The sequence below is a fragment of the Hetaerina americana genome, unplaced genomic scaffold, assembly GCF_022747635.1.
Source record: "Hetaerina americana unplaced genomic scaffold, ioHetAmer1.1.p SCAF_7, whole genome shotgun sequence".
NCBI lineage: Eukaryota > Metazoa > Arthropoda > Insecta > Odonata > Calopterygidae > Hetaerina > Hetaerina americana.
In genome coordinates this window covers 21,248,801-21,267,283 of record NW_027287316.1, presented here as the reverse complement: position 1 = coordinate 21,267,283, position 18,483 = coordinate 21,248,801, and the positions used below count along the sequence as shown (strand labels likewise).

Sequence of the window (18,483 nt, the reverse complement as noted above, 5' to 3'; positions counted from 1 at the left end):
ATCTCGTTCCCAAAAGACTCTACAATGGTACCGCATTTGCGTCAAAACGTGGCATAGAATAAAGTTGAACTGTTCCCAGGATTTATTATCCCTACCACCAAACGATTTCGACGTTCCATGACATTATCACATCACAAATAGTTGCTAGGTTCGTTCACGATAAATTCGTGCTCAATCGCTCGCCGTTCTCCTTTAAATAGACAAAAAATTACTAAAAAAAGGCATTTACGTTCACCATGAATCCCAATGAGGGGAAAGGCAGCAGCGACCAATGGAAAAGAATCCTTCCCAATAAAACATTTTCGCAATTCACTTCCACATGACTGGGTGGGAAACGTTTTCATTGAGATGAACTGATTGCCGCAACCAGTTGCGGGTTGCCAAAAATTGAAAAGTTAGTACATAGCTTGAAATGCAAGCACTACCGGCGGGGATTAGAAATAAGAAAAAAGTACTCTCTGTAATCAACCTAAAAGCTGGTTTGATAGGTGGGGGTAAACCAACGGCGTGTGAAATTCACACATAAGATTATGGGGGGACCGGTTCCTATGCCTATACCACCCTTGGCTTCTGCGAAAGATCTATCACACGAAATATCACCGAGCTTCGGTGAAGTTGAGGTTGAGCACACACGTCCCCGGGAATCAAAGCCGGGCTCTCCAGGTCAGTATCCCGACACTCTATCCACTAGATCTCCACGCGTCCAGTATAAATTAACATAAAGGTAAATTTAAACGTTGAATACCAATGATTTCAATGCCTCAAAAACGGAAAATGACGATCTATGTGACCCATCATCCCTGAGGCAATAATTTGAGAACAAACATTCGATAATGAACAGGCAAAAAGAGTGATAAATCATGCTAATGAACTTGAAAACCGTTGAGTTATTTGTAAATATTATTCAATACAACCATAAAACTTTTAATTGGAATAACCAGGGCGGAGAGAGATTTGAGTTCAAAATTCCAAGTCTCCATCCATTTTAACTAAAAACGCCCGAGGATAGAGAGAATGATGAGCGAGATTGGCAAGCTGAAAAAAAAAGCACCAAAGTTTCCCGAATGCTTTCCGCAACCTGATTAATCTCCGACATTAAGGAAAAAAAAAGAAAAATGCACTCGTCCTGGAGGACGAAGTATTTACAGCATTGAAACGCATTTCGATTTCGTCCCACGACGAAGACCGTCGTGCGCTATTTATTTTATTTATTTTACAAATGCTCTCGAACAGGAATGGACGGAGAGAAACATCGGAAATTAATTCGACACGGAGCACCAGATTTATTTCTAATAAGTTTTCCGATCGCTCCCTTCCTATCACGGGGCTCACTACCGCCTCGACATGGGAGTGGATGCGGATCAAAAAGAGACCGCCGACATGGGCGACCGTGGCGCCACGCTGCAAACGCACGCGCGCGCTCCCATGCCTCTCGTGCACCAGTGAAAGAAATGGAATTGAATTGAATGGGGAGGGGAGGAGCGGAGGGGTAATGGGGTGGTGGAGGGGGAGGTTTCGCGAGACTGCAGTTCTCCAAATCGATGGGGGAGGCCCCCTCCCACCAGGAACCGCCCAAAAGCTTGTTTCCCGCTAACCCTCCCAGCACCACCCTACCCCCTCACCAGCGAATGCACGCGCACCAACCCTTCTCAACTTCCCCCTCCCCTAACCGCGTTTACATTAAAGGGTTCTCCTCCAAGGGGTGGGCGTGGGTAGGATGTTGACCAAGATGATGATGACGATAAAAGAAGCCGCTCCGTTGCTATCACGGTGCGGGGGTTGGGAAACTATAGCGAGGGAAGGAGGAAGAAACGCATCAGAGGGGACTTGGGTGCGCACACGAGCGTGGCCCGGATGGAATGTTTCGTCGCCACCAGGGGAAATCGGCAATGGGCAATGGATATTGGGGTTTGGAAAAGGGTCTTGGTCGCCCTGGGGTGAAATATGGTGGGTGGGGGGGGGGGAAGCAGGAAGGGTAGAGGAAACTGGAAGGGTGGATTGAACCTAACGGGGGAAGGGGTTTCCGGCATTTCGGTGCCGCTCTGGGGTTGGTACGGCGATTCATACCATCTTTCTTCCCTTTTTCAATTTTTTTTCCCTCGGGGAGATCATGAAGATGCTGGTAGTGTGATCAAACATATTGGTTCTCAGGGATGACCGCCACTGGACCTAGCTAAACAAACGACATGCTGGAACATTAAATACGTTCTACCACAATTCATTCACAAAATAAACATTTGTAAAGCATGGGTGGGCTTAGGTTTGGTCATGAAAATCAAGTTTTTTTTAATGCATGGGTTGGACATCGTGGTGTACATGAATTCACCCCATTGATATAAAATTTCACAAAAAAATCACAGGTCTTCCCTTCAAAACGAAGAACCTGAGATTCGTGACCGAAACGCACGCTTCATTTCGACAAACACATCGCACAGTATGGAGAAAAAGGACGGAGAAGGTGGAATGAACCGAAAGGAAAACAAATGAGAAAGTGCTAGGTTTGGTGGGCGAGGAGAGGGGATTGTTGGGAGAAACCCTATGGAGGCAGGAAAAATGGATGAAGGGCGATTGATCGGAGGTGGGTTTTTGAAGAATGAGATAGAGGGGAGATTGTTAGGCAAACGAGGAAAGGGCAAGAATAGGATAGGTATGTTGGACGGGAGAAGGGAGGAAAGAAGTGCGCGGAGATGAAGAGGTACTTGTTGTAGACTAGGTTGCTGGATTTTGTGTTTTGTTAGGAGTCAAAAAATATTTATTTATTTATTAGCTGTGTCCATCCAAAAACCTACCTTAACCGGTAGATTACCCATTAATAATAATAATCGCACAGTACCTCTTAAATATACCAATAAAAATACGGAAAAAATTTGCCTCCACAGGTTAGCAGTCAATAAAAACCCGAGCGCTGAAAATCAGAAGCGAGGAAATGAAAGTAAAGCTAAACCAGGAAGAGAATGAGGCAACTTTCTGTTATTGCTACGATCGTGCTCAGAAAAACTTCGTAATGTACCATTGATAGGAAATAGGGTTTAAGTCCGGAGGATGAAGGCGCGGAACGAAATAGTTTTGAGAAGTAGAATGTGGACTATGCAATAAGCTGGATAAGAAGGATACAATCAAAGAAGAGTAGGAGAGATATTTTACTGAAAATACCAAGTGTTCAATAGGATGGTGATGAGTAGCTGCCTAGACATTTGATTGTGATACCCAAAGAAGACATAACAGATGGGGAAGGATTAAGATGAAATGAACTAAGGGAGGATGTGATGAAGATTGCCTAGAATTTTAGACAAGGATATAATAGAGAGAAAGATAATGGAACTTATAAGCACATCTAGGATAATAGTGTGGTCTAGTGACGGAGTGTGGTCAAGAGAAAGGCAAACAAAGGTGGGATAGCGTGATGAAGTGCAAAGCAGTCAAGGTCGAAAAAATCAATTCTACCAACGGTCCTGGATCACTTAAATTTACTGTTTTTTTTCACTAGTACAGAAACCCTAAATATTTACGATCGTAATTGTAGAGCATTTCATTGGAATCCATCTTATACTCCTATGCTACATAATATCGTGACGAAGGATAATGGACTAGGTGTCTAGATGCGCGGAGGGTCTGGGTTTCAAACCCACGCTAGGCTACGAACACTTCAACTTCACTCGAACAGCATTGTTTACTGAGAAATAACTCTATTTGAGAATTGACCGGAAGCAAAAGGTCTACTATGTCTCCACACCCAAAAATTGTGAAATTAATGCGTCACATGAGTAATTTTCCCAGTAGACACTACCCTCGCCAATGACACAAAATCTTCAATTGAAGAGTTATTATTTGAAATATTTCCATTTGATAGGGCTACAATTATCGCAAAACTATTTGAAACCGCTTCAAGATTATCTCTGCTGATGTATCAATTTTTTTCAGGGCATGCGCAAATTTAGCTAGCAAAAATGAGGGAGGTGATACATGAAATTCGCCATCCAACGGATCAGAGAGATGGTTAATCAGAAAAGCAAATGAAGGGAGAAAAAAATACTTCAAGATCAAGTGGATGAATAAAATAAGAAATACAGGAAGAAGTATACAAATAAGTAGAAAGAAAGAGCCAATGTGATATGGGGGTCAAGGAAAGAAAGAGATTCATTGGCCATATACCTGTACCTTGGTAACGAATTTCTTCGCAACACAAAAGAAGGGAAATAAATATATTCATCAGAAAAGAAAAGAATGAGTGGGGGTGCAGAGACGTGTACCTTCGGATCGAAATACTACTGATGATGATGTTGCGTAATCAAATATCGTCAATAATAGGCCAACTATATTTGTAAAAACAATTCGGGTTGGATATTGCTTTCGAAATCCCCAAATCAGTGATCCCGTCTCGAACGCATCGCGAAATGTCGAGGGTTCTTGCCTGGGAGGGGAAGGGCAGGGGAGTGGATGCGGGGCATCCCTTAGGAGGCCACCCTCTTCCAAATGGGATTTGTCAATTCACTCCCGTCATGAATGATTCATGAGGTGACCGACCGCACACCTCAGGGAAGTGGAGGACCTCTCATTTATTTCCACGTCTGATAATATATTCCTCCTCCTCGTGTATGAATCCAGTGCAACGTAAACGAGGACGTTGAGGAAGGAAGTAGAGAGAGTTGACGCGATTACATGGAAATCAGGACGAAATATGAAAGTTTTCACATTTTTTTGTTTCGCGTGCAGAAATAGATTATATATATATATATATATATATATATATATATATATATATATATATATATATATATATATATATTTATTTATTTATCCACACACACACGTTTATATATGGAGATTTAACTATCGTGGGTCGGCAGTATTTCTTTTTTTTTCGTACTCCTAGGCTAATGTGCAAGTCTCTCTCTCTCTCGTCGCATTGGGGAGAAAAGGTACCGCAGGGTTTAGAAATTTTATTCGCGACATTTTGAAAAATCCGACCCGACGCAGTGCATAAACCGACAATTGCTTCGCTCCCAGGAACTCGACAAACCAACTGCGGGGTACGAATTCTGCGGCTGCATAATGCATTTACGTGACAACTTAAAATTTCTGAAAGCGCGACTGCAATTTAACATGAAGGCAAACTGTAGGAGACAAAATGGGATAAGTAGCGTTCTGAATTTGCCATCACCTCTGTTCTCTCAGGAAACGATGTTTAAGAGCGGTATAGCATAATTTACGCCTTAATTTATTGCGTTAAAGAGTCAGAGAAGATAGTTTTAATAAGAGAGAGATTTAATAGTAGAACTTGTGATGGGGTAAGCAGACGATGTTTACATTGCTGAAGTGGCAACTGAAATTTTGTCAGCATGTAAGAGCTAAAACCATATCATACACTTATTTTTCAGCACTACAAATTATACAGTTTTTACAAGTTTGTTCAAGATTTTAGGTATTATTGAGCAATCAATCAATGCACTCATTTGGGAATTCAAAAGTACAATTTAATTGAATAATTTATTTAAAAATGTCATTCATAAAACATTTTAACAGGAATATGGTGTATTTACAATAATTGCATCCCATTACAACTCAAACGACATGGTTCACAAACGATGCCATCATCTCCGTACCAAAAACCTGAAATCAGGAACGAAAATTAGATTTCATATACCTTTTCTCGTTCTAACTCAGAAATAAATCGTAAAGTAATTTAAAATAAAATATCCATTGGGAAGGAAATAACTAAGTGTAAGTACAATGGTCGGAAATGCCCTAGTACATCTCGTAAATTTAAACATTCTGTTTCTATTGATCGAGACATATCCAAAGACATAATCATTTTCCCTCCATGTTCGATCGGAATTTTAATAGCAACAGAAACACAACGCCGATATGTACGGTTTCTAGTAAAAAAAAATAAAGAACTGTCTATTTACACGTTAAATATCAAAATGATAGATTAAAATATTGGCTGTATGGGTCTTAGTTGGCTGGGCTGGCTGTGAAGAGGGATTCGCGCACTTCGAGCACTATCTCGCGGCCAACTCCCCAAAACAAATCGTTCCGGATTGCCCCCGCGCGCTAAACAAACGAATCGTTCTGTATTTAAAAAATAAACCCACATTGACGTAGGCGTGTATTTTGGCTCTTGAAGAAATCCATAAATTTCCATTATTACAAGCTATACATCCGAAGATTGGGTTGTAGCAGAGACCGTTTAGAGGATACCGTTGTATGTTGCATGTCCATGTGGTAGTGAATATCGCTTCTTACTTGTCAAATTCTAGCTTGCACGTTATTGGATCAATTTTTTACTGCGTCCTAAGGAGAAATTGTTTAACAGTTGATAGTATACATATGTATTTGCATGCGTTTAAGTTGACAGGATTTTTGCATGACTGTGTCCGCTACTGTGCGTATAGGTTTGCATGGATGGGTTCATTTTACATGTGATTTTGTTCCTTGTTACAGGTGGTGACCTAACACTCCCCGCCACACACACTTGCGGCGGCTTGCGGGGTATTATGTGGACGTGGCATCTCCCCAAGGAAGTCCATCATCTGACCGTCTATTTATTCTCTACACTGTCCTCAACCACTTACCAACTATTTGATAATTAATATATCTTTACTCCTTTGCTCTTCTTCGTCACTCTTTCCAGTGAACCTTCCAGTCCAATACGACAATAAATTTCTCTGATGTGATTGAGAATACAACCAATCAATCTCCCTCATTTTTTAGCATACCTCAAGACGTCATTCACTCATTGAAGGCCTTATTCACAAGTCATTTCATGCAGCCACCAAATAAGGCATTCATTGCATAATTTTTCTGAAGCAATCACATTGCGGAATTCTTTTGACCTTAATCAGTTCTTCATATCGTCCACGATTGGAAACGATATCTAGGTAACAACATGCAATGTATATAAAATTCAGATTAAGCGTTTTTTATCTCTGTTACCCATGATACCATTTCTTTATTATTTGTTTCTTCAGATAGAATGATTTCTATGCCGTCGTACCATCATTTACTGTAGCATTAACATGTCTTTTTTGCATTAATGGTGATCCTTCGGCATAAATAACAAACGCACCAATTAATTACGTGTGTGTCATTAAAACACGTTCATCAGCCTTCAATCAGGCGTTCATGTTGTGTATTCGTACTTACATTACATTTTCGAAGTGATGGGTAATTTTTCAATGCAAATTAAAACCCCATTCCCAGAGTTTTTGGGTAAACCCACAATCGGCACGAGTATATGAATAATGTGTCAATTTCACAAGCTTTTGGGCTTGGTAAATGATGAGCTATACCTATACCTAACCAATCAACTAGCAAACCAACCTGCCGGTCGGTTACTGAGTCGATTTCTCAGTGTGAGACGCAACTTAGAATATATATCGACTGCACTCTTTTCTGAGAGAAAATTCGGGTGAAAAGAACAGCCTGGAAAATTCGGGCATGTAAATATATGAATAAGACATTCACTGAACTCACCAGTGCGAGGTCGTCCAGCTGCCCCAGCCAGTGATTGAGCAGCTTCTCTGGGTCATCCTCGTCGGGGTTGATGGTGGCGTGCCCGGCCTCCTCTTCCTCCTCCTCGTCCTCGCCCTCCTCCTCGCCCTCCTCACCATCTTCGCCCCCAGAGTCCAGCCCCAACGCCTCTTGTTGCCTCCGCTGCTGTTTCATCCGGGAGGCGGAAGAGGTGGACGAGCAAGTGAGGGTCGAGGAACCCGAGGAAGACGAGGACGTGGTGGAAGTGGGCGTCGAGGGCGGCCGAGGTCCGGGAGTCAGGGGCGGCGTCAGCAAGGGGTCCTGCTGCTGCTGCCCGGGTAAAGGCATGGCGGTTGACGGGTAGTCCTGGTGACGCCTCGGGTTGCCCAGCATGGCAGCAGACTATGGCCGCTCTTTCCTTACTGCGAGATAAGACAAGGGAGAGGAGATGGTGGATTACGTTCAAAGCTCTCACGAACTACGAAGATTTAAGGTGGAGTAGTGAGTCGAGCGATGTAGGATTGCGCTCGGGAGCAACACCGAAGCCACAGGCCACGGGTGGGGTGATAACATTATAGGTATATTGCACTCAGGTGAGCACAGGTTTCATAAATGCTAATGTCGACAGGAGCCTAGAAAATGGTGAGCAAGCATTAGCCAATGACACCTGGATTCATTTGAACAATTCAACAGGACATTGGAAACATTCTTATTTATTACATCGCAATATATATTATAATATATCCCTCAATTCAATAATACTATTTATGGTAATTGAGAGTCTACCGTTTGATGTAGGTTTGGACACACTGAACGACACCACCGTCCTCAGTTTCGCCTAAGAAACAAAACAACCTGTGACCAGACATTAAAATAAACTTTTTCGATTCCGCATATTTTCTATCTCTCTCTTCATTCCGTCCAACATGTCTATCCTTCTCCAACCACTTTTTTCGCTTGTCTAACATTCTCCCCTCTATCAATCTTCAATATTCCATTGTCAATCAAATTATTCTGCATCCTTAGCATCTTTCCCAACGATCACCTATCCTCCATTACCATGCCTATTTCTTTGTTGGGTTCCTTTCGGTCCATTTCATTTTTTCCATTCATACCATACCCACATCTCTAAATCCTGATACTTATGACTATCACCTAACGATCATGTTTCCGCACCGTGAAAAATCACGTTATCAAGAAAAATTTTCATTAGTATTTCCTTAGCACCTTCTCTCAATTTGTCTGTCATCAATTGACTCTTTCTTGAGAAAGCTTATTTGCCTTACTACTACTTCTGATTTTCGTACTACGCTGACCATCTTGGTCCAAGTCAGTTCTAAGATAGGTAAACCGTTCCACCTGCTCTCTGTTTTGCCCTCCTAGTAGGACGTTTAACTTAGCCACCCTCTTCCACGAAACTCTCACAACCTTTGTTTTTCAAATTGGTTATGATTATTGTGATTTTCTAATACTCACAGCATACATGTTTAATCCTTAGTCTGGCAGGCAAACAAATGCTTGATCATTCGCAAAACTACTTGAGTTAACTAATTCAATGCTCACCGACTTCAATGCTCATTGGGACGGTTTTGGACGATCCGTTAACATTACTAGACATTCTAATGATTCCAAACACAGGTGTCACCAGTTTGTGTTTAGTATACGATGCATTTGTTTCTTTATTGAGCACCTCAAAGCATCTACTTCTCTCCATTCACTATCAATACCTTTCCTTCTCTTCCTTCCTCGTTCACTCAACGCTCTTTCTTCCATCAAAAACGTCAATTGCCAATATCTCCTTATCCACATTTGCTGCCTTCAAATTTATTCCGCCAACTTGGTCCCATTCCGAAATAAAATGACTCTCACGTTTTCCTCTGAATCACCTCATTTTTCGCTTTCCTTATCCAAACAAATATCTCAAGATATACCAAATTTTACTTATCTTATTTCCTCGAAGACATGGTCACAGAAACATGAAAGATCTCGTACGCACTTTATTGAAATCTTCTCTACCCTCTTCTTCATGACTTTACTCAAGACCACCTGCCGATATTTTTCCCTCTCCACAGAAGATTTTTTTAACTTGATAATTATTCAAAAAAATATTTGTCATTTCCACAATATTTTCAGCATCGAAATGGGGTGCACAAGCATCAAGGTTTTAAGTAGAGAGAAATCAACCACGGCAGGATTCGAACCGGCAACCGCTCAAACAAAATTGCCAGTTTCTACCGATCCAACACGTCCCCTTCCATTTTATTAGCCATACCTTACTTTCTCGTGCATCTACTGTTGAGGTTTTTCCTAGTGTTCCGCTGAAATATGTATCTATGTCTTTATCGTCCGCATAACGTTACCCACTGGCGCAGTTGTGGGACAGAATGTTAAAACCGCGATTTGTTAATTTTTGTACCTTGAGCATTTGAAACTAACTAAAAATTCGGATGTCACCAGAGTAACTAAAGAACTGTACTTAATTGTACAATTGTAAATTGCATAACTGAAATTCATGGATGCCAGAATATGTTTCCAAACTTAAAAAAAAATAAATTGAAAACGTTCACGGTTTGGAGCGACATTTTTCCCTGCTCACTAGGAATCTCCCACCCCATCCCCCGCCCTCACTACCCACCCCCTCCTCCCTCCCTCGTGCACGCTGGGTCGATCGCCATCCTGGTTCATTCTGCGAAACGTGGATGGTGGGCCGCAACACGTGTGCATCACACGAGGGCCGCGGAGTTCCCGTAGCGCCACCCGAACTCGCTGCCCCCCGTTGCATCAGCGACTCCAGCGGGAATGCCGCGCACTGCTTCCGCCGAGCAGCAGACACCCTCTCCTCCCCCACTTCCCGCGCCGCGGAAAATCGATCGAACTCCGCGCGCTCCGGACGGCGATGCAAAAACAAAATATGCACGCGACGACTCGCCGACGAAGGGAAAAAAAAGAATCGCGGAAAAAAACACACGGAGACACAGACAGGTCTTTTTCAGGCCGTCGAGTACGTTTCTTGAATGGAGAAATGAGTGAATGAATGGCATTCGCATTAAGGACCGCGGGTTCGCGTACTACGAAGTGTAATCACCCGGAATCAACAGCGTAACTTTTTGTTTATTCGCTTTTTTTTCGCTCTTTACCTCGGCGCATTAGAAGAATATGTGGGTCCGGCTTGAAGAGAAGTACGAGTCGTGAAACAGGTGGTGCGTAAGAGCAATGAGAAATGAGAGGAGTTATTGCGGATTACCTCTACTTCCCTTAATTATTCGCCACATGGATTTGGAGTCTTGGTGAATTCATTAATTAAAGAGTTTGTTAAGCCTAAAGAGTATATTTACGCGGGTGGTTTATGCCTTATCTTCCTTTGCATAATGTTTCAGAATGATTTTGACAGCAAGGGTTCATTCTTATGTAGTTCCATATCAGGTCACCCACTCAGAGAATGAAAAATTGACTCTTAACCTAATTACTTCAAATTGAGCTTTCCAATCAGAAAATTCACCGTCACGGAAACTAATACGTTAACAACGCACCAACATTTTGGATAAATTTCATCAAAGCTGATTTATTTTCAAGCAAAAATTGAATAATATGTTACCATTACAAATTGTCATAATTGAATGTCAGTAGTCTCATAAGCCAGTAACCCAGACTTAGGACATTGCGCATACTGTTAAGGTATGTTCGAGTTATATACATGTATATTTGTTCCTTCACACCTTAGCTCACTAGACGTGATACCAGAAACGTACAAGTATCGATTCCACATTGAATATCGCAACAGTCAAAGGATCATAACCAAACAACAAGAGTTATCAACCCGAAGGTTGGTTTGATATGTGAGAATAGAGCTCTCCTAGTGCTAAGTCTTATGCGGCTTGTGAGATCCACGCATCAGGCTAAGGGGGCCGGCTCCTATGCCTGAGCCGTTTGCGGTTTCCCAGGAAGATCTGGAACCCGAAAAAAATCAGAGGGGTTGGCTGAATTTGAAGGTACCGAGAGAAGTCCCCGTGAATCGAACCCAGGACCTCCCGTCAGCAAACTATCACTCTACCCACTGGACTACCACACAACTTAATTTATCACACAATACACAAAATATGAAGAATTCATAAAATATTTATTATTTTTGACACGGGGTGTCTTTATTGAGACTTATTTTGCCTTGTCAACGGATTGAAGGTTAACTTCACATATGTAAATTTAAAAGTAGTAATACGAAGAATCGACTGACTGACGCCTGAAATGCTAAGACGCCTGGTTGACTGCGGGACCGTTGACATCAGTGTGGCACAAAATATGCCTACACCAGACCTTGTCAAATCTCCTAAAGTGGAGACAGGCAGGCTTTAGGTTGAGTGCTTACTTAAATCTTTTGTGAGGCGAAATAGTTTTCCAAGGGTTTTTCGGTAGAAGAATTTATTCTCCCATATAACCTGCTACAAGTCAAGAGGGCGGCACCGACAACCGCGACCCTAACTCCGCGGAGATAAATTCCTACCATTTTGCAAAATATACGCCATGAATGCTCCATGAACCTAATTGAGGTAGGTATTCAAGGATTATATTACAAGTGACATTATTGTACAAAGATACACAAAGTTTCTTAATGTGCCATATAGCCTATATGAGCTATGACTGAATCAATCTAATAATAATATATATTATGAAAATGTTGGGGTAATTACAGTGGTATGAGGAATACTTAGAAAAGATTCTATGTGGCAGTACATAGAGCGGGTTAAAAAGTTCGTGCTTAAAGGATACGTCATCCTTCAAAGTGTGTCTAGAAAATTATTAAATTAAGAGAGATGAGTAACAGAAATTTTAAACATAAAAATCGACACAAACGACAGTATACCGCACATCCCCAACAAAGTTCGTAAGTTTGACGATGTGCCAACATTTGACGACCAAGTGAACATTCTGAGAGCAACATGGAATAAATGGAAATTGTGATTAAAAAAAAGTGCAACCGGATAATAATATCAAGACATGAAGAAAGTTGAAATTAGAGGGGTGAAGTGTGGAAAGAGTCAACAAAACCATGATATCTCATTTCCAAGAATGGATAGAGAAACCCTTTGTCGATCAGAAAACATCTGCTCCGTGAAGGTACGAACATCAATAAACAGACTACGACAGAAATAAAATCAATACAAATATGATTGCAACTTTTAATAGTTTATGATATTGATCCAGAGCCTATTATCTATCGGATATTATCAAAAATTGCACGAAAGCACAATCAGTTACAAAATATTGAACGACATTACCTATGCCTAACTTCAATCCAGATTCGCCGAGTAACTTTAGGTAGTGTTTTAAAAGCAGAGAGGGATTCAGTACGCATTATGGAGAAAACAGTTTTTGACATTGCGCTGCTTGAAATGTCTTTCAGGCGTGGATAGACCATAGAAAATCGATATCTACGCATAGCGTGGAATTCACATGGACAACGATTAATTGCATGGGCATAGGTTTTTGGTATCCGTGTCAACAATATCATGAAACATTTCTGTTTAAGAATAGGATTTGGGAAAAGAACAGGAAACGTTGACACACTCTCAAAGACCCAACTACTTCGACGACCAATTTTTCAGTAAAAATAGAACAGAACTAGTGATTTAAAAAGAACATATTTACTCCTCCAGGGAAGGCGCCGCATTCCAGTACCCGCTTGCGATTAAAAAAATATCCACGCCCCTACTCTCAGCCCTTCGTCAAACATCTTCCGACGACTTCAGTTTCCGAAGGGAAAGTCTTGCCGGGTCATGAATGAATGGACCACACTGTCTGCGTGGGTGGCGCCCATGTCGGAACAAGAAACTGATGAAAGCAGCTGCTCTCTTCTAGGGGAACGGACTTCTTTTAAGTCTTTGTTCTTCTCTTGCCCTTCTCAACCGCAGGGAACGAAATGAAAGAAGCAAGAGCGCTCACGAGAGCGCCATATGCATTTGGACCGATGGAAAAGAATCATCAGAATATTTATTTCTGATGAATACTCCTAGTTTTTTTACAATTCTTGGAGTGCTGATTACCATACAGATATGTAGAGAGCTTTCGTAAGGAAGCCAACACGCCTTTGGTGGTCCATTTCACACAGTAGCTACGCCTAATCAATCTTTTTTTTTAAGCTCCAGCGTGCACAGTTCACGATTTGAGAGTATAAAAACTAAACCTAAATTAACGCTAATTTAAGACTTTGCGGGAAGCCGATTGAGTAAGATTGATGTGCCAGATTCGAATCCATTTGATGCCTCCGAACAACCCCTTGTTAAATACGAACTGAGTTTAGCTTGACGTATACAGAGCTGTGTTAGCTGTTTTCCAAGCTACGGTGCAGTATTTCCCGTTAAAGCAAACATTTTGCAGTGAGAAACAAACAGAATAAATACTGTGAGAAAGTCACACCGTATAGTACTCGATAAGAGTTCTTCTATGCCTCAAATATTAAGCCGACATTCGGGATGATGACTGCACAAACATACATAGGACTCTCTCCCTCTCTCTATCTCTTTATTTCATTATCAAGAAAACGACAAGGAGATGGTTTTGGGCCATATCGTATCTCAAGGGAAATCAACCGGGTCAATCTAGTCAACAATAAATGTTCACAACAAAGTCGATTCTTTTCGCCCAGCAGAATGTCCCTTAGTAATAACACTCAGCGCTCGCATTTGATCTTTCAAACTTGGTCGTGATGCGCTGCAAGTAAAATGTTAATCGAGGATTCTTTATGGATACCAGGGCGTTTTTACATATAATGAGGGCAGAGAGAAGTTGTTCGGGGAAATTCAAAAATTTACGAAAAATTAGGCTTGCGAAATATTGAAAGATAGTGGGAAGCTAAAGGCCGTGATGGAAGGAAGGGATAGCGTTATGCATACGGAGAATACGAAAGAGGCAAATTGAGTTATTGAATGGCATTAAGTCAGGTAGAAAGTAGTGCGGAGAAAATTACACAGGCCGAACCATAAGTTCAAGGGAAAAGTGGTACATACTAATTAGTTGAGAGACCGTCAAAAATCACGTACACGCATTATCAAGCTATCGATTACGGGGTCCTGGGTTTCACCAGTGTAAAATTGCTATACTCGTGAAGTTATCATATCACAGTGCACTATTCGTGCTCAGACTAAAAGCGAAAATCCTCTTCCTTATTTAGAAAAGATAGTAACAATTTGTCAGTAGATAAGTTTAACAGTACGACCAGGTTTCGATGTATATCATCTTCAGGTCCTGAAGATGAATGACTTACCTGAAGATGATGTGATACATCGAAACCCGGTCGTACTATTAAACTTATCTGGTGAAAAATTGTTGCTATCATTTTTTTATTTTGTTCGAATTCCACCACATCACGCCTGAAATAACTCAATTGATCCTTTTCCTGGTTTGAGTATTGCCTACGAGTCGGGAGATATTCCACGTCCACCTCTCTCCTTCAGCCCCTCTATGTTTCATCGTAAAACTTCCAAGCACCAAAGGGTAACTTCTTACTGCAGAGAGCTTAGCGTTATTGACGCTGATAGATTATACATTTTAATCAAACGGTGTGTTCGTATTATTTGTGCAACGAGTATGAATGGTCTGTGCACTACACGGTGGACGCCGTGACCGGCCAATGAACGTTCAGGAACCAACATATATTCCCGCTACGAAAATTGCATAATCAAGACAGAAGAAATAATGCTTGTATCTACTCGCACGATTATGGATAAAACCTCGTTGCAGTTCACAACTTGTCTGTCAAACACATTCGCACTTAGGTTTGCGTTGACGTCACTCGAACAAACTGCGGTGGACAATTTAGGAGGGGAGAGAAAAAAATAAGCTTAAATGATCATGAGAATTACTTGACGCGCACACCCGTCGTGAAGTAAAACAAATATTAGCTTGTGGAGAGAGGATATCGGGAAGGATATTTGACATGGGACGACATAAGGCCACGATTATGACTCCGTCGACTGCCGAAGAAAGAGAAAAGCACCGACGGAGTGACATTATAAATGTTTTATTTCCTATTTGGGGATTATTGGCCAAGTGGACAGGGAAGGAGAAGAAGTGCGACATCGGGTCTGCCATTCATCCCCACGATATTTTTCTTTCCCATAGCCTTGCCGAAAATTTCTCCACCGGGTAGATACCATATTCCATCTCTCGCAAAATAAAAATGAACAGCATTAAATATTAAGAGCGTGCTTGTGAGTTCATGAATATTACTTTACATTCCAAGGGTCCGTCCATATACTTCACGCACGAGTTTGCTCCTTTCTTCAATTTTAGGAGCATATTCGGATATGCACAAGCTGAAAATTGTTCGAAAATTGCAACACTGATAAAAAGTGCTGTACCGTAGGATATAAGTTATCAAATTCTTATTGCACGCGAAAGGAATGTCAAAAAAGGTTGTCTGAGGATTGAAATAAAATATTGGGAACTCTGGGATCATTAGAGGTTTTGTTTAAAAGGTGACGAGCTCAGTTTTCTCGTCCGAAAAAAAGTGCGAAAAACGGAGACCTATATTTTTTGCAAGAAATTTCAAATGAATAAACCATTTTATTGGATTTGATCGACCACGACTGTTCACAGAGGGGAAGCCCACAAATGTATCCCTCTCAGAGTCACACAATTTCACGTCAAGAAGTTCTCACAGCGGAAAATAGCAGACGAAATGATATCAACCCACCATGTAAACAAAAACGCGAAGATACCCGTTCAATCGGCGCGCCCCTTATCAGTGGGCGGAGGCGTCACAAACATTCGGTTACAACAATGGAGAGCAGTTATAGCGAACTCGTTTCCTGAAAAGGCAAGGCGGGAGAAGACCACCCAGCTATGAGATCCAATCCAAGTGTCAAATCAAACAAAAATTACAGCAATATTGTCGCAGTTACGTGACCCCTTCGCGACTTGTGATTTCTATAATCTTTTTTTCCGATCCTGGTGCCGAAATCAGATTCAAGGCCACTTCCCTTAATGTTCATCGAGCAACGACTCCGTTTTTGTAGCACGTTCCATACCAATTTCCAGAAGGGCTAGTAAAATTATACACAAGTCACATATTAACTTATAGTATACGATCACAAATTTCTCGTATCTTAAAAGTCGTATCTCAAATTTCAGACTATTCTTTTAAATGTAAAAAATAGAGTGTTTAATAAAGTTCATGCACATAAATTAATACGACAAAAGTGATAATCATTAGGCATTTCATACAAATGATGGCATGCAATCCGGTATTTCTTAAAACTATTTACTCACATCATTTTCCGATATATGTCGACAAAATGCTTGCGCAGTTTTCTTGCTGACGTCAGCGGTAACCCGTTAAAGACTGAAATTGCATTCCACTTAGACGAATGAAAATGAAAGTGAACGGATATCGGGCGAGATGAGAATCAAACAGCTAAAATTTTTAGCACAATTGGGTCATAAATTTGGTTTCGTTATCGATATTACCATCCCATTAAGAATGGTTTAATTTTTAATGTGTATTTAATGAAACCAGTTCATAACCCAAAAACTTAATTACACTAACAAGTACGATACCATTAGCATTTTCAGTACGCTCACGACATATTGGTCTGTCGTCACTAACTGTTAGATAGATGAAAATGACGTAAGGACAGCCGTTCATATGTTCCTTAAAAAGGTGGGAATAAACCGACACCGATCAATACACGATGGAACCTTTTCAACGCCAGGGCGCCCAATCGAAGAGTTTGTTCAATACACATCGCCGCAGACTCACAGAATTAGTTTCCTTAGGTTTTAGAAGACAGAATTCACATATGTCAACACAGGACACATGCTCCACTGGAGATGTGATTGGATCAAGAAATTCACTAATCCACAAGGAAATGATGTCCAATACGTCGCGTTTGGAGAGCTGTCAATCAATTTCATTCGGGTCTGATGAAATGAAATCGATTTGGCAGACGAGTATGAACTTTTCTCAGGGGAAGCGGCAATCACTGACGAGAGGAATACGTTAAAAATATTTATTAGGAGGTAGAGAGAGGGCGCTGAAGGAAGTGCTTCTGGTTATTATTTTGATGGAACGGATAATCGAGAAAATACTTGGCTTACAATTCGCAAAGCCTCCAATAATATATTATTTATTAATTCACTTTAGTTCTTAAGCCACTCTCAGATTCATTACATTCAGACATTATTACAAACATGTTACTGAAATATATGGGGTACGACCAAATAAACTGCGTGATTCAAAATATGTGTAACTTCTCTTGGTATGAGTACCTTCACGACACACTTAAATCGGTTCACCTCAAATGATAAAAATAATAATATAAAACATGATCTTGTATGTCTACCGAGTCTCTTTCAGAACTTTCCCTCTTCGTCTCCTCAACAACTTCTGGGAGTTCCCTTCCGGACGCCTGACATCCATTTTTCCCAAGTGTCATTCATTCTCGATGCACAAGCCCTCGCTTTGAATCCTTAATTTTCTCACGATCTTCAAACGCAATACTTCGAAGAGGAAGGCACGTTAATTTTTTTCCTCAAGTCTCCGCCGCGTCGTTGAGAACTTTTCAATCATCTGTGATACATTTCGAACAAGTAGAATCGATCATAAAAAACCAAAACGAAGCGCGTGGATCTCTCTCGCGCTGAGGCCATCGAAACGCCGACGCCCTACATGTAACTAAAATGAAAGACGGTTGCTTTGAAACAGAACTGCCACTCCTGGGGCAATGCGAGCATACATCCCGCGAGAAAAGGCGGGGGGGGGGTGGTTAAAGTACACGAATACACCTTAGAGATCCCATTTAATATATTTCTCAGAGAGAGGGGGTTGGGGCGAGGGGGTAAAAATTCCAAAGGAGAAATGGCATCGATGGAAGCACGATAGATGAGGGGAGGCAGTGGCGACAGCGGGTCATGGAGAGAGAAATGAAAGAAAAGAAACGGAGCTATCCTCTGTGAAATGAGAGAGATAGAGCGGCAGGGATTGTGGCAGCGGGGGCGTGAGACGTAGCGGGAGGG

General features: G+C 41.4%; 1 protein-coding gene across 1 annotated transcript in view; it reads right to left on the bottom strand.

Moving 5' to 3' along the window:
* Positions 1 to 7,350: 7,350 nt before the first annotated feature.
* The window catches only part of LOC139696564 (uncharacterized protein DDB_G0290587-like), a 496,865-nt gene continuing 485,732 nt past the window's right edge, over positions 7,351 to 18,483 (bottom strand). Inside the window, exons 2-3 of the mRNA XM_071595368.1 lie at positions 7,477 to 7,895; positions 7,351 to 7,425 (exon numbers count right to left, since the gene is read on the bottom strand). Of these exons, the coding sequence (XP_071451469.1) occupies positions 7,351 to 7,425; positions 7,477 to 7,866 (465 nt within the window). The 5' untranslated portion in view covers positions 7,867 to 7,895. The remainder of the gene's footprint in view (positions 7,426 to 7,476; positions 7,896 to 18,483) is intronic.